Source organism: Anoplophora glabripennis, unplaced genomic scaffold (assembly GCF_000390285.2).
Source record: "Anoplophora glabripennis isolate ALB-LARVAE unplaced genomic scaffold, Agla_2.0 scaffold248, whole genome shotgun sequence".
NCBI classification, from domain to species: Eukaryota; Metazoa; Arthropoda; class Insecta; order Coleoptera; family Cerambycidae; genus Anoplophora; species Anoplophora glabripennis.
In genome coordinates, this window is record NW_019416351.1 from 704346 (window position 1) to 721574 (window position 17229).

Sequence of the window (17229 nt, forward strand, 5' to 3'; positions counted from 1 at the left end):
TCTTCATTTCTTCTGACAGTTGACCGACTATAACTGTCTTTAATAATCAACTTATACAGGTACGGTTAAAAGTAATTCGTAATAGATAGACTCTATTTTCTGTGTTGATTTTAAAAGAACATTCCAAACAAAGATTATGTTGCAATTTTTTTGTGAGAGTATACTACTACAAGATGCTAAAGAAAATACTTGTGTTTTTAAAAGTCTAATATAATATTTTTATTTCGTTGTCAGTGTTCCGTAAATGCAGCCCAATGATCTACAATGGTTTAGTGATGAAAGAGTGTCATAGTGATTATAAGTGACTAATCGCAGTTATGTCTATTGCCGCGGTCAACTTAGTGACTAAATTCGTGGATATCCGTTGATTGGTGAGTTGACCCAGGGACGAGCATCTCTAGAATAATCGGTAATTTACGTTATCGCTGTATTCCTCGAGTCGCAAGGCCCCAATTGCTTTCTAGGGAGAGGAGACATAGATTCGAGACCACCGGGGTATTGAATATAGATCCCGGGTGGGTTGAATCTTCTGATGAATCAATTGTAGACTCACCAATTTCGCGTTTCGCTATAGACCAGGAAAATTAGCGACAAAAAAAGAGAAACACGAAAAAATTCATATCCGCGATATTATTGTAAAATTGTCTAAAGGAACATAATACAAGACATCTCTCATCTCGTGAGTTAAAAACTTTTATTAGCTAACTTTTCTATTTAAACAAAATAAGTGAGGAAAACAGTTTTTTCACTTTGCAGGGAAAACCTTCAATTTTAGCGAAAAGTGATTCTGAGACAGCTTGTAGGGAGTAAAATTATCTACAAAATGAGACTTGTTAAATTAACATCGGTTAATAAACAAAAAAGTTAATGCAAAAAAAAACAAGAAAAGCCCATTTTTTAATTTGTTTATAACTATCGCATTTATTGTTATTATATAAAACCTATGACAAGTTGAGGGTTTTGTCATACATTAAAAGTGTGCCAAAAATGGACGCTGTAGGCGCGATAGTTTTCGCACAATTCAATTTGTCTATAGACTTCCTTTTTCTTATAATAATTTTTAATGTCAAAAAAATGTATTTATCAAAGAATATCAAACAAACTAATAACAGTAATAACTAAAGCTGTGCCTCTTCTTCTAGTGGAAAAACTGTCAAATTTTACATTACATTTTAAATACCATTTTCCAGCAAAATTGTCATATGACGGTAGCTAGATATATTATCCTGAAAAAATAAATATATTTTAATTTTTTTCACCCCCGGGGTTTGAAAAAAAAATTATTGTCGCTTATTGTTTTTACGTACCTCGAACTAATTTATATCAAAAATTCAAGCAAGGTGACCTAAATTGCGATTTAAATACTCATTTAATCTAGGCCTTCGTTGGAGAAAACATTGTGTCTCAAAAATTGGAAACAATATCTTCTGATTTGTGACAAATCGTCATCGTAACACTGCAAATATAAATTTTAAGTCTTCCACGGTTTATTGTGCGATAGTGAATGAATACACGTCGACTGCAACACGCTGTATCGAGGCCAACAACATTTTTGATACTGTAAACATTTATATTGGAAAGGTGCGTTGGTACATACGAGTATAAGCAAAGGTGTGGAAAATTGTAACCAAAGCCTATGAAACAAATTAAAGCCACGATTTACAAACATGCCCGTCTTTTTTTAACATGTTAATTTTAAATTGATTTTCGGTTTATGCAGCTGTGTTCTTCCACCAATAGTAGAGATTTGTATATAATTCAAGTAAATGTTTGTTTTAATATTAATTCAGTTATTAGTTCGCTCTTCGTCAGTATAGGTCAAATATGTTCAGGAGTAATAGCACTAGCGTAATGAAAATTATCGATAATTTTATGGATTTTATGAATTTTATGAATAATTTTCATGAATGCAAAAAATAAGGTTTTTTCTATGGACCATGAGCCTATCGCATTTTGATTTTGAGATACAAAGCACCTAAGATAATTTTTTTAAATCAAATTTTAGCTGTATATGTATTTTAAGGAAAACAGTATAAACCCACACATAATTCTTTTAATAGAAACATTTGAACAGGTAGTTCTCGCGGTTCTACCTTTGCGTAAAGTAAGCCTAGCCATAATTCATAATTGTCACAGCATCCGCAACGGGCAGCTAGATTAAAGAATGGGTCGTACCCAACAATTTGCATTTTTGAAAGATGACGCACTGTATACAGCGTACGGCTAGTAGTATACACACGAACCCCAGGCATTCAACAGCACCGCTTATGCGTACCGACCTTCCACCACCACCAGAGCTTACCTGCTGATGACGTTCTAAAGCCAAAGCAGTGCTGTTTCAGCCATGTTAGTTACTCAACTCACGCTACGGCGGCGGATTTCAGTATCGTTTCTGTGTTTTTCGCAGGTTTCGCGCACAAACGGTCGCATCCGTACTCGAAAATACACCCGCGTGTGCCCAACTAGCCCAGCATTGTCTGCATCTCATTAGTACACGGTGAAATTCAGTATGTGATCGCTGTGGGCCACTTACATGACCCACATATTATTAAAACCCATCGAGAGTGTGTTCAAGATTTAACTTATTGTTAGTCGGTGGCGAGAGGTCATTGCGACGACATGAGGTCCTAGGAGTCACTAGCTGGGCTAAAAATGTCAAATAAAAAGTCATTCGCTGGCAAGGCAGCTGTGGAACAGGGTACGGTACCCCCCAGGTACCAACCGCCCCCCATACCCAACGGGCAGGGCATATTGAAGCACCCACCGAAAGATGCCAAGTATCCCTCGAAGATCCCGGAAAACGTCAAGGTGATCTACCCCGCGGACCAAGCGAAGTACTACCCCAATCCACAAGGTAAGCCGTACCATTACCCCCAGTACCCTCCACAACAAAGAACTTTGGAAGACGGCAGGACCACCCAGGTACAAGTACACCAGGATAACTCTCGACCTAGGCCTTTAGATGAGCCAGGGATTCCTCAGATCCATCCAGATTTAAGGATACCGCAACACAGACAACCAATAAGGTACGAAGAAGAATTCCTCCGACCGGAAATGCTGAAATTCGTGCGAAAACCCGAAGACCCAAGGATCATAGACCAAAACAGGCAGATACAAAACATACTTTTAGAACTACGCTCTCTAAAAGAAGCCAATCAACACCTCGCAGACGACAACCAGGAGCTGAGGGACTTATGCTGCTTCCTTGACGACGACAGGCAGAAGGGTAGGAAACTAGCCAGGGAATGGCAACGTTTCGGCAGGTACACCGCCAGCGTCATGCGGCAGGAAGTCTCGGCGTACCAAACCAAACTTAGGGAGTTGGACAACAAGCAGCAGGAGCTTATAAAGGACAACTTGGAGTTGAAGGAGTTGTGTTTGTATTTGGATGAAGAGCGCGGTGGAAACTCTTTGTGTCCAACTTGTGGTAGTGCACCGGCTGGGAATTTAAGAGACGATGGGGATGGTTCCAGTTCAAGTACAAACGCTGACGAACCAGCTGTCCCCCAGGAGTTTAACTCCGGAAACGGCGCGCCGAGGAGGTCGGCCAGTAGGGAGAGGCTGCTGCATGAAAATTTGGCCCGACAAAGGAGTACCTTTAATGGTAAGTACCTCTGTAATATTATCAAAGGGACAATCATTAAATTAAATTTATGAAAATAAAATAAAATATTACAAAGAGGCACAGCAATTGATCAGGTTTTACTTTTACAAAACATTTTTTGTAATTAAATCTAACAGGTATTTTGGTATTAAAAATGTATATACTCAACTAAAATAAAGGCAAATTTGTACCCATTACATAAAAGATGACAATATGATAAACAATTAACGTAAATATTATTAATTTTTTTATTTGTTCCATGAAGTAGCACTGAAACAAACCGAATAATGTATTTTATCAGTTGACCTCACAATTCTGTATCGGATTTTTTCATAAAGATAGTCTGGCATTTTAAAAATTAAAATTTTGTGAGACAAACAACAGCTGTGGAGAATTTGACGTGAAATTTTCAACCAACAATTTCTTCAATTTTAGGAGAAATCTGTTGGAGCCTACACACGTAAATATTACTCCGCTTTTGAATAATTCAAAAGAATTTTTTTTTTTCAAAATAGGTGGTAGACTGTGTGACAATAATTTATATACAAGTCAGAAAATTTAATTATTTTTAATTACTCTTGCTCCCCTAGCAAATTCTCCGTCAAACAAAAAGATTTATACTCTCAAACAGAGGGGTATAAATCCTGAAAACAAAGGGACCTAAAACAGACCCTTGTGGAACTCCGCTATTAACTCGTACTAGTACGTGCAAAAGTGTTGTAGTGCATCAATTGCAGCATTCAGTATTGATATCTGCATGTGCTTTTTTGTCTTTTCCTATGTTGCAATTAAAATTAATATTATTAGTTTTTTCTCCATCTTTTTTTTAAATGTCGCTGAAAGTATGCCACGGCTGTCTCACGCAATGAGGAAATGCAAACAAATATTTATGACTAGAGAGTAGCCTTATTACCGGTGGTAATAAAATTTGTTTGTCTTAAACAATTACTAACTCGCCTTTCATATAAATGATCAATCTTCAACAATAATTGGAAATCTACCACAAAACGTGCTTTGTGGATACCTACTGACACAATATGGATTTATATGGGACATGAGATATAAGCTCATTCCAAAGGTTTAAACAGGTTCTGTTCGTTTCTAAAGGTCTCAGCCAATGTAGTGGACATATATCTTGACAGAAGAGAAAAAAATAATAAAGAAATATGAGTTGATTTCTTATCATCAACAAAATTAATGAAAACATCTCACGAGCGTTCTTGTACTGCGTTTTAGAATATTTGTAATAGGATTGACCTTTCCAAATCCTCCTTTTCGATTTTATAATTAGCACTACTAGAAAATTAGACAGATATTTAGAAAAATTTACGCAAATATTTAATAGTTGACTTGCGACATCCTCTAGCCTTGGATGTATCGTATAATAAAGGTACGAATAATATATTAGACATGATTAAAATTGAAATTAGTTCATTAAATATCCTAAAGATACGTTAATGCTAAGGTCACTCAGAACACGAAAAAATATTTTACTACGATATGGCTGTATTTACATCGTCTCAATATCTAAATAATTTTAACTGCAAAGTTGCAACCTGACTAATAATGTAGGAATGTCGTACCTAAGTCGTAAGTAAATGCTATAACTTCTATTTAAATTTTGTTTGTAAATGTCCATTGCGCTCATTAATTTTTTAATAAATTCTTCTCTACATATTACTAAAATCATTTAAAATGTGTATGGGTGCTTGTGTGTGGACAATATCTCGTCATCAGCGACAAGAATATTAAGCATTAGGCATTTTTAATATTAACCCGCTATTAAAAAAGGTCAGAATTGTTAAGAATTCTACTCGTTCAAAGCAGTATTTAAGAAATTATGTTTGTAGCGCATTTTGCACCGATTCAGCTGTGAAAAACAACAAAGTAAACAGTTTTAAATTATTCTTCCGAGTGTTAATTAAAAAATAATTAGCTACCATTTTTTAAATAGTTGCTTAGTTGTTAACATAGCGATAACTCACACGTAAACACTACCAACATAGTTGTTCGAACTATTGGAAATGTTTTCATTTGAATTAATGACACATCGTTTACAAAATTTATTCACATTGATTACTTTTTATAGTTTTTACATTGGTTTCACATAATTCTGGGTCATAGATTGTCACTTTGTGAAAGTACGCATGAATTCAAACATTTTTTAATCCAAGGATTTTCACTTTTTGCGTTTGTGTATTCAGTTGGCGCAAACAATATGTCCTTTTCTTAATTAATTCAGTGAAATGTGAATACCAATAACGAACCACTAACAACTGATATATTTTTACGAAATGGATTTTTGAACATTAATTTTCAATCGACGCTACGTTCAGCACTCGCTAGCCAAAGAATTTAGCTTTATTTAATAGCCTCTATCAATTAAAGTTACTAACACATTGTATTCTACCTTCACTTTCTCGAAACATGTGTCTTTTTATTTACGTGAAATTTGATATGTGCGTTAGATTGGTTTTGTATGAACCATAACGTTATAATAGCGTTAACTATAATAATTATATTAATACGTAGATGAACAGTTAAATTCATTTTGTCGAGCATGTATAGTAAAACACATGCACATAATTACGTGTAAGAATTTGTGAACGTGTCAATACAACTATTTTTCATCAAACTAGAACTGTGAATTTACATTGCACATTTCAAACAAACACCAGTTTTAACGGTAGTCACTGTTATAATAATTATTTACAGTTCTTAGGTTAAGTAACACCGGAAATGAAATTGTCCTTTTTTAAGTGCAATAATGTATTAAGTCGTCTACATTTTTATAGGGCATTCACTTATTTGTAATGTTAACAGCTTGTGGATACTTACTAAATAGATTTTCGACTTATAAATAATAAAATAAAATAAATCTAGTATGCCCATTGAAAATAAATTCCTGTAAGCGAATTCAGCCTCGCAACAAATACAACGAAATAAAAAACGAACGTAGCAGAACTATATTTTTCTACTTTTAAAGGCATGTTCTAGCTTTATATCCACGTAATTCCAACCACGAAAGATTCCAATAATTCGATTCTACGGTCTAAAGTATTTCCTCAATCAAATCCCGGCCTTCCATTCCTCCATGTCGTTCGTGATATTGAAATCGTCGTCCACTGAAGCGTAAATATGCACTCGAAGAGTAAATGAACTATAAATATCTTGAACTTGTTTTTTTGCGCAATGGTACGTCGTTAGAAAACTGTTATTCGCCGGCAGAAGAAAATTATTGTTTAAAATCCACGATAAGGTTAAAGATGAAAGTGACTGACTGCTGATGGAAACACTTTCACGTGAGAATAACCATTCGAAATGAAATGTTAATGGTGAGAATATGTGATGGGAAATAGTAATTATTTAGAAATCTCTTACGATTACCTTTTGCATGTATCCTGCAACACCTAGGAACGGTCTTCGGTCGGTTTAACATATTAAAATATGCAAAGTGTGATTAGGTATTGTTTTAATAGCTGCTTATTATCTTGATTACGATGATTCGAAGTGGATATGTAGAGACAATGCGAATTAATGTTGTTTTTATTCAGTTCCTCACTCTCGTTGGCCACTCCCCGTCCATTGTTCGGTGGGAATTTAAATGGTATAGTGCTGGTATAATAAATGTATGTACTCGTGTTATGGGAATATTAAATGGTACGTCCGTCAAACAAAGAGCCAATTCCGGCGCGCAGTAATCAAATTTTATTAGCTTTTTAAGAATCGTTAACACAAGATATAATTCAGTCGAATTAGCACATAAAATTTGAAAACTTAAAAAAATTATTAGTAGACGTGTTTTTCCAATTTTTTTACTGTTCACGAAAATATAGACGACCTAACCGAATTTGAAACGTTCAAGTCAGAAACATCGCGCGCGACGAGAGCGACGTTCACGCGCATGCGCGGGCCTGTTGCTCCTTCTCCCGCGTGTATGATGTTCATTAACGTCAACTTTTACTGCTACTAGCGCGTTTGTTACATGATAAAACTTTCTGAAAATAAAAGTTTAACCCTTTCTTTAATTGTCTCTAAAATCTCGGTCTGATACGTCCAATAGTTGATTAACAATTAACGTTATAAAAATAAAGCTATATTGAGAACAAAGAGGCGTAGATGATTTCTCGTTTTTTAAAATTGCTGTAAGGAAGCTCTATTTAATGCGAAAAGAGCGAATTCCCGAGCGGCTTTTGCCTGACTCTGTGTGGTAAAAGGGCTAAGGGCTACTTAATTTCAACTTTTTGAAATTTTTCTTTTTCGATACGTTTCTTTGAATCAATTAGAATCAATATCTACGATGTTAACGTCTAAAGTTAACGTTTAGTAATTAAATAACTAGTTGCAAAAAAACGAATGAAATTAATTAACAAATACCTGGAGCAACAATTTCACAGTCAATCGAATCGGTTTTTGGCACACATGTTGATCTTTGGATTGACCGTCTCTTCCATAAATTTCATCAACATCCATCGATTTTTGCAATAATAATGCGCAATTTTCGAAAAACTGATTTTTCCACGTTCAACCTTTATTTTACAGTTAACAAATTGGTGAAATTTGACTGTAGATACCTTAAATTGTAGGTAATTTAATTGCCTACAACGTAAAATGACTAATTTTCCGACAGGTCGTCTAGATTTTCGTGTACAGTAAAAAAAAAAGTGAAAAAAACACTTAAATTTGCCAACTGAACTGTCTAATAATAATTTTTTTTTTCAAATTTCAGAATACTAAAATATAAAAACTGGAGGATTGTATTACAAATTAAAAACATTCCATTCTGCGAGTAAAAAAAATATTTATTAAGTTTCAAATTGAAGAGATATACTGCAGATGTTGTTGAAGATAACTCATCTCGCAAAAAAAGAAAGAGAAAGTCTAGGTATATTGCAAAAACAGACTTTCCAGTCTTAACCATTTGTTATTTTCTCTAAATACCTATTTTGGAATTTGACGTTATGTTAGAGAAGTGTGTTAATATGTAGATAATTTATGGGAAAGTTGTAAGTATCTTATTTTTACAGAAATGTTAAATATGTGTGCAATTTTTATGAAGTTGCAATAATAAGTAGTGTCATGGTTCGAATTATAATTTTGACGTTCCATCTTGTTTCACTGTTCTGTTGGTTTTGCAAAACAGCGCGTTGAAAATAAAATGTCGAATCCAAATTCATCTTACGAATAACTTAGCGGATTTGCTAATCTTCCAGCATAATTAAGTCAGTAGTACTTTATAAAACATCATTGCCCCATTAAGCTCTGTATCACATCAAAGTAGAATTTCTGATAAAAAATAACTGTTCGTATTTTATAAATAGCATAGCTTTGGGACCGTTGAACTTATGGCCGGTCACCTCTACCCCATTACCATAACACAGGTTCCTAATTCGTTTTATCTGATTCTGGTCTAAATCAATTTGAAAGGGAACTGTTTAAAGTATGGGTGTGAAAACAGCAACGGCTTTTCAGACTTTTCTTGTAGAAAATAACCCATAAATTCAAATGACTCGAAAATACTATTTTCGGTCCATCAATCTAAGGTTGGCTGCCTCTCTTACGTTAAAATTATATTTACTATAAAAACGATGCTATAACAAACAAAAATATTTGCCAACTTGTTTTTACAGACCAAATAATGCAGTACGTGCGGAACCTGGAGCAGCGCGTCAAGCAGCTGGAAGACGACAAGCGCTCGCTCACCCACAAAATCAATCAGATCGCCTCCAGTACGGGCGACCCGTCCATCGCAGTCCCCCAGGACAACGGCGTGGTGGGCGCGCTGAGCGGCCGTCCGGAAGCCGTCGTGCGGGCCCTCCAGGTTCTCGAAGTTCGAGAACAGTTGGAGAGAGAGGGCCGCATGCCCGAACGAGGAGAGAACATGTCGGACACGACCTCCCAGGACATGGATGATGGAGAGAAGGCGCTCGTTCGCGAGATGTGTAATGTAAGTTTTTAACAACAATAGCACAATAGTCTCTTCTTCCCAGTGTCGGAAATTATTGTCTTGAAAACAGCGGAATACTCAAACGAATCATTTTTATTGTATAAAATGTAAATCCTTTTAATATGTACTTCAAGTGTTCTTATAACATGCATGAAAAAAAATTAAATAACTTTTAACAAACAAGTATTGATTGTCAGGTGACTAATTCACCAATCAGCCTTCAGAATAATTATGATTAGGTCAAAATTCAAATAAATAAATACATGGCTAAGTAGTATAAAAAGTATTTTAATTAGATATCATTTTTGAAATAATGGCCATTGCAGTTGTAGATCGAATTCAAAGAATTTAAAATCTAATAATCATATTAGTAGATGCTGACATTGCAATTTTAGGGAAAGTTAGGCCAGAGGGCAGCACATTCGAAGCCGCCAGATCTAAGGGCACTCCAAAAAAGGAATTTTGTTGAACTCATGGGCTTTATACAGACCTCAAAAAAAAAAACAATCAACGACTTACCGATATAATATTTCAAAACCTCAAAGCACTCTTTCGTTTGATTCTAAAAAAAAGTGGCGCAGTCAGCGACTTACCGATATGAGAAAGATGTAGATGATATTGGATCTTTTTCTTTCTTTCTGATATTATGATATGATAAATGCGATCTGAGGGCGTCGATCGTTATACAAACGTCAAAATTTGTAGGCAAGCGTCAGTTTTTTTACTTTTATGATAAACACCGACAATTGCGACTATTGGTAAACGGTATTCATCGAAATTATTTCTTTTATGGTTTACTTTTACTTTGTTTTAATTTATTGCAAAATTTTATAGTTATAGTAAATTTCAGCATTTTTTTCATAAAAATTATAGATAAATTGAGGACTGTCGTGAGTTCAATTTTTGGGCAGTCTAGTCTAGTCTTTTCAAACTAAATTGTGGTGTAAATCTTAGTCGTCATATTGGTATACTTACTCGATTTTGTCAATATTGACGTCATAGCCATCTTTTAATGTATGAAAAATTCTTCCAGTTAAAATTTTTGTCGTTCCAGGTGGTATGGAGAAAATTAGAAGAAGGTCCATCGCCTACTAGACGATAGTGTTCCCCTAACAAACCAGCACCTCTCCTTCTAAATGTACAATTTTCTTGCCAATAAGAAAATCTTAGTTATACTAATATGTATATATATTTTCCCTATTAAAAAGTATTATTGTTTTCCTCGACTATTTATTTCTTATTTTTTAGAGTTAGGATATATTTTGTTATATTTGTACAGATAAAGTTTTATATGTAATAAAATACGGAAAAACTTGAATTACGTGTTTGATTCCTTTCCTTATTTACCTTAATTCAACAATGAAATTGGTATTTTGATTTCAATTCTTTTGTAAATACTTCAGTATTTGAAAGAATATTTGAAGAAATTTCGAAATACTTTATTAATTAAATATATTGAAATTTGTATTAATCACATAATTTTCATAACCTCACTCCTGCACATGCAGAAAATTATCGTTTTTTTTTTAATTTCAAAATTCAAGCATTATTATATTATTACCTAATTCTTAAAATAAAGGATATAACCGAATCTTTATTGAAATGTTTCCCTAACCTCATTTTAGTGAGGTCTGTCTACAAAACCTCACTTTTGCATATGTTTTTGCATATACACGCAAACTCCTACTTGCCTCTTTATAAATATTTTTGTATTTTATAAAAGTATATATGAAGCAAACTTTCAATATATTTGTTGATCTATTAACCTAACCTCATTTAAAACCCAATACAGTGATGCCAGATTTAGGGACTTTTCCCTAGTTCTAGGGAGGAAATGGTCCAGATTTGGGGAATAGGAAATTTTATATGTATGGATTTTGTATTTTCGGGCAAAATAAGGAAATTCAAAATTTAATAAATCAATGCATTAATCCGTTTTTTGAGACATTTCAGTAACTTGTAAATACTTCAGTATTTAAGAACATTTGAAGAAATTTTGAAATACTTCATTATATTGAAATTTGTATGAATCACATAATTTTCATAACCTCACTTCTGCACGTGCAGAAATTTTTTTTTTTAATTTGAAAATTCAAGGATTACCTAATTTTTAAAATAAAGGATATAACCGAATCTTTATATTGAAATGTTTACCTAACCTCATTTTTAGCGAGATCATGTTTACATAACCTCATTTTTGCATATGCTTGGACACACAAAAACTTTTACCTACCTTTTTATAAATAATTTGGTATTTTATAAAAGGATATACGAAGCAAATTTTCGGTATATTTGTTGATTGACTAACACTAACTTTATTTATAACCCAATACAGTGATGCCAGATTTAGGAACTTTTCCCTAGTTCTAGGGAGGAAATGGTCCAAATTGAGGAATATGAAATTTCATATTGACGATTTTATATTTTCGGGCAAAATAAGGTAATTCAAAATATAATGCAATAATTTTTTTTTTCTTGACATTTTAGTAACTTGTAAATTTGTTTTGAGTTCATTAATTTCCAGTTTATTTGTATCGACATTTTAATCAAATTTATTTCGGGGGACGTTCGGGAAATAAAAAAAACACCTCGTAACACCTTTAAATCTAAAAATTTATTTGGTCTTGATTCTGAAAAACGACACCAAAGTGACACACAGTAAAAATATTAAACATTAGGTAAACATACCTAGTCATACAAAAGGAACGGCAAATTCTCTATCTAAATACGGCGAGTTGAATCGACTAACTAATACAAACTTTTCTGCGGTAATATAACCGTGTAACAAGACTGGAGACTTTTGTTCCAATCGAACTACACCGTTTTACATAATATCCTTAATTAAAAAAATTGTATGCCACACGTCGTTGAGCATTACTTTTTTTTCGCTTTAGGGCAGTTTTTTTGCCGTAAACAAGAAAAATCCTACAAACTTAGTTTATTTACTGGCAAATTCAGACGTTTAGATTAGAGAAAATAATGAACACACCCCCTTTTAAACCCTTACATCTTGTACAGCACTAAAGAATTGTATGTAACATTTTATTTGTACTTTCAGATCAAGGTATAGTAGTAAATAAAAAAAAAACCCTTAAATTTCGCATGTTCTTAATCTAAATACACGACACACAAATTGAAGTGGAGTCGAACGTTTAACTTACAAACGTTACCCGTGCAATAAAAATAAAAAAAATAAGAAATTCTGGAGGATGGAAATGACATTGTTTGCAAAAAAATGAGTTACGATGAATTGTCTTAATTAATTTAAAAATCTAGGGGGTATAGGGAATGCCTATCCTATTCCTAATAAAATTAACCAATCGCTTTCACTCCCTGTGGAACCTGGTAAATAATGAAATTTTAAGAGTTACTTTATAATCGACATGCGACGGTTACTGGCAAATACCCTTTAACATATTACTGTCATCACATTCAGGCATTTCCAACGCCTCCTAGATCTTTAATCCGAAACAGACCCTAAATAAATTGAGAACTTTAAGTATGAATTGAAATTGAAACGATTAGTCAGCACAATAAATTGATGAAATATGAGATACTGAGTGCTCGTTAAAGCTACATTGCCAATTTTCTGAAAAACTGCTCACAAACAAAAATCATAGCCAGTTCAAATATATCTAGAAGGCTGCTAGATGTAAAAAATCATTCTTGGTTCACGCTGTATATATTAAAGACGCCCCACCTAAAATTGTGTGCGGTGGTATCGTACGCATGCAGTTTTGTACCATTATTACAAATACAAAAAATTTTGAGAAATATACAAACAGCTGCAATCGGATAAAATTAAGAACATTATGCTGTCACTACTACCAATAAAAATATTCATCAGGCACCTAAAAAACTAAGTAATACACATGGGAAAAATTGCCTGTACAGATTTCCGTTACATCCCGATCCCAACGGATCAGTAACGGTGCCTCCTCCTGTCGCTGCCGCTACGCCTGGGGCGGTACTCTTCGTAGCGGTTGTTGCGGTTGGACCTGTACGACCTCCTCCCGCCGTGCTCCCTTTCGCGGTAGTACTCTCTGTCTCTATCCCTGTGGCCTCTAGACCGACCGTAACTAAAAATATGTACCCAACAATCAACCCATAATTCAACCAACAATTTTTTTCCGCTATAAGCTATTAATGTCCACGCCAAGTCAACGATTCATATGGGGTCAACCACCATCATACAAATCCATATAATACTGTTTAACCAAACCATATAAATAAACAACCATGTGCCTGACAAATCACAAAACAACAATTAGGTAATAAACGGAAAATAAACTTATGAAGCACTTCGTATTATCAACACATCTATAAACTCGTCGTGGCAAATTAACTTTTTTTCTATCCCGTTTACCAAGTTGAAACAGATCGCGATTTACGCAATGAATTTCAGCACTTTCGTTCATCGTTTCCGTTATTCTTTTATCGTAAAGTGCCACGCCTGTTCTGGTGTCGGTATACGCAATACTTAGGAACCTGTTTTATGTTTACGGATTCGTAACAAAAATCAGCTCCAAAATTTTGCAATTTCATACATTGCAGCACTTTTTGCGTGTTACAATTTATTATTAAAATTTAAAGTTACCAATTTTTAGATTAAAAAAAGTTACAATCAGTTTTATCGCCTCAAAGTCCTCTACCAATATTGTTATCAATTTATCAGGTAAAATAAGTTTGAATTATGGAAAATGTCGTAGATTTAATAAAAACTGTTAATTATTTTTTAAAAGTGAGTAATTTGTAAATTCCAGTGTTAATTACCTCTGATATTGACCTAGTTTAGGTGTACTATGCAATAATAATCCACCTGATGAGATATGACAATCGAATTCTAACCAGAAAAAATTTTCTATAGAATTATGTGAATTTTTTTAACATAAAATATTTAGAAAACAGAATTGTTAAAGTTTGAGTGCTTCAGTTGCATTAATTAGGTAATTAATTTTATTTAAACAATTTTAATAGGCACAACGAGCACTTTAATGCTTGGTACCCGCTTCCTGCAGGAAATGACTAAACAGTATATTAAGCAAAAGTGTAGCAGTAAACAAAAAGTATAATTACAGGAGTATTGTTTTACTAGATAAAAAACGCCGTGTACGGCAAATAATTGATAAAATTGGATGTGAAGGACATGACACAACAAATTTCAAAGATAAAAACAGAATGGTTTGAATCCTAACAACCAGTTATCAAATAATAAAAACAGTATTGTACTTGCTGGTAAACAACATTTCTGGTGACCTTTTATCACCGAAACGTATGTTTACACATACATGGATATCTTGTTAAATAACACTGGAGTTTTCTAAAAACATTATACTAAGTACTTATTTGTGTACGTTATTATCAACGCTAGTCGACTTGGTATAAATCAAAAACAATCAAGATCGAGTAAAAATTACAGAATCATCGAGTATTTCTTGATAATCGGTTTTTAATACATCTAATTAAATAATAACAGATAAGTGATAGTGATAAGTGAAAAATCATAAACAGCGTAAAGAATATGGCGCAGAACAACCCATTTTTGCTCACTTTGCCAAGAGAGAACCGTGCAAGTTCTTCCGGATATTCAGGTAAGTGCGTCCATTCGTATTTCCTGTCGTTACATTAATTGATAAAATTACTACATTATGAGAACCTCGTTAAGCTGAAAAGTCAACTGCTCGTATTGTTCCTAAACTACCTGATTAGATAAAAAAACCGTTATATGTACCATCGGGATTTGCAATACTTGAAAAGTTTTTAACTTATACGAAACTTCCATAGTGTTTGCACGAGCATAATACACATTTTATGACAATCGTTCTTTCAAATAAAATATTCATCATATTTCAAATCGAAACAATGCCTCATCGATTTAAATTATCATATTACCGACCCGGAAACATTTCAACGGTGAATTTTAAGTTCTTTACAAGAGTATAAAGTTTCATTTTTTAAATCGCTGTTTAAACTTGGAAAACGTCAGTAAATTACTTCGTGCGTTTTCTTACCTTAATAGATAAAAAAACTAAAAAAAAAATACATTAGAAAAGAAAGAAATTTTACCGGTCTCTGTCCCTTTTCTCGCCGCCTCCGTTGATTTCCGGGCAATCTCTATAGAAATGTCCCGAGTACCCACACTGGTAACATCTCATATTAGTGTTGTAGAAACGTCTTCCGGAACCTCTGGTTCGGGGCCTAGCATAAGTTACCCGGATTCTAGAGCCATTTATTTCACTAAAATGTAAAAACAATCATGAAATATTCCTGCAACGAACGCCCTATACCCCTTACACTCCATCAGTGCCTTTTAAGGCAGAAGCAGCTGCTTTCTTATCTTTAAAAACAGCGAAGCCAAAGCAAGGGGTACTATTCGTCATCCACACTTCCTTAAGTGAACCGTAAGGCGAAAACACCTTCTCTAAATCTGATCTCCTGACATCGTCTCCAATGTCAGCAATGTGTAATCTGTACCCATCAACTTCACTACTACGGCTTCTCGAACGTGACCTAGATATTAAATATATTTAAAGTTCTGCAATTTACTAGTAAGTGGGAATGCTTACCTAGACAAACTTGATCTGCTGCGGCTCCTACTTTTCCTGTCTTCCGCACTACTATTCGAAGCACTTCTGCTTCTACTCCTTTTAATATCCGAGAATGGGGATTCTTTGTCGTTGTCTCGCATTTTTCTGTTAGAGGATTAAAAGATCCATAAACAACGTGCAATTGTTTAAAAAATCGATGCTTTAACACAAGTTATTTCATATAAGAACCTCTGATATTCAGTATTGCTCAACTTTGCATCAACAAAATCGTCGAGTCGGCACACATGCATTTATAAACCCATTTATCCAATTATAAAAAATAATCGGCAAGGTTTCCCAAATCCAATTTATTGATTAAACCATTTATCGGAAGTAAAATGTTAAGGACAGAATTAACGAGCGGTATAATTATTTATAGTACTTACTTTTCGACCATTTGCTGCTACAGATTCAACCAGCCTTTAAATAACGAGCTAATGAAAATTTCACTGAATCCAACGATTCCGGCGCATAAAATAGTGGCTGATTCTGATGACGCTGGCAAATTTTAGAAGATGGCGCAGTTAGAACAACAGTGGTACCAACACATAAGTTCAAAGTAGCGTTCTTTGGGAAACGAATAGGTTTGTTCAGTTCTATTGCCCGAATAAGAGCAACTTTTTTAAATCAGGTTCTGATAGTTGATAGAATTAACATGCAATAAAGCTAGATCATCAGTAAGATACTTGCGAACAGCCTCTAACAAAGTTGAGATTCTAATCTTGGAACCTCAATCAATCTGTGAATTTTATGATCCATAGCAAATTGTTAAATAAATAAACAAAANAGATGCAATAAAGCTAGATCATCAGTAAGATACTTGCGAACAGCCTCTAACAAAGTTGAGATTCTAATCTCGGAACCTCAATAAATCTGTGAATTTTATGATTCATAGACAATTGTTAAATAAATAAACAAGATCAGATCATCTGCTCTGACACAAATTAACAGCATTTTTATTAGATTGCTGCTCAGATTTGATTCTAGTTTGTGGCTACACATTCCAGTTAATCGTTTTTGTTAATGTTTTGCCGATTATCAAATTTTCATGAGATAATGTATGGACTGATAGCAATTTATAGCTTTGTTGT

At 34.0% G+C, this 17229-nt stretch overlaps 2 protein-coding genes across 3 annotated transcripts; one reads left to right on the forward strand and one right to left on the reverse strand.

Moving 5' to 3' along the window:
• Positions 1-2259: 2259 nt before the first annotated feature.
• LOC108908613 (coiled-coil domain-containing protein 85C-like) lies at positions 2260-10769 on the forward strand. The gene is made up of 3 exons (XM_018712696.1): positions 2260-3604; positions 9235-9551; positions 10606-10769. Exons 1-3 carry the CDS (start codon positions 2653-2655, stop codon positions 10651-10653), a joined length of 1317 nt encoding a protein of 438 aa, XP_018568212.1. The 5' UTR covers positions 2260-2652; the 3' UTR covers positions 10654-10769.
• Positions 10770-12143: 1374 nt separating this feature from the next.
• Positions 12144-16651, reverse strand: LOC108908633 (serine/arginine-rich splicing factor 7-like). 2 transcript variants are annotated; one of them, XM_018712728.1, is made up of 5 exons: positions 16525-16651; positions 16118-16243; positions 15846-16061; positions 15618-15788; positions 12144-13630 (listed from the first exon to the last, which is right to left on the reverse strand). In XM_018712728.1, the coding sequence occupies exons 1-5, from the start codon at positions 16533-16535 to the stop codon at positions 13474-13476; spliced, it is 681 nt and encodes a 226-aa protein (XP_018568244.1). In that variant the 5' UTR covers positions 16536-16651; the 3' UTR covers positions 12144-13473. The 2 variants fall into 2 exon arrangements, with proteins under 2 accessions (XP_018568244.1, XP_018568245.1); XM_018712729.1 differs by having other exon boundaries at positions 13533-13796.
• Positions 16652-17229: the final 578 nt, after the last annotated feature.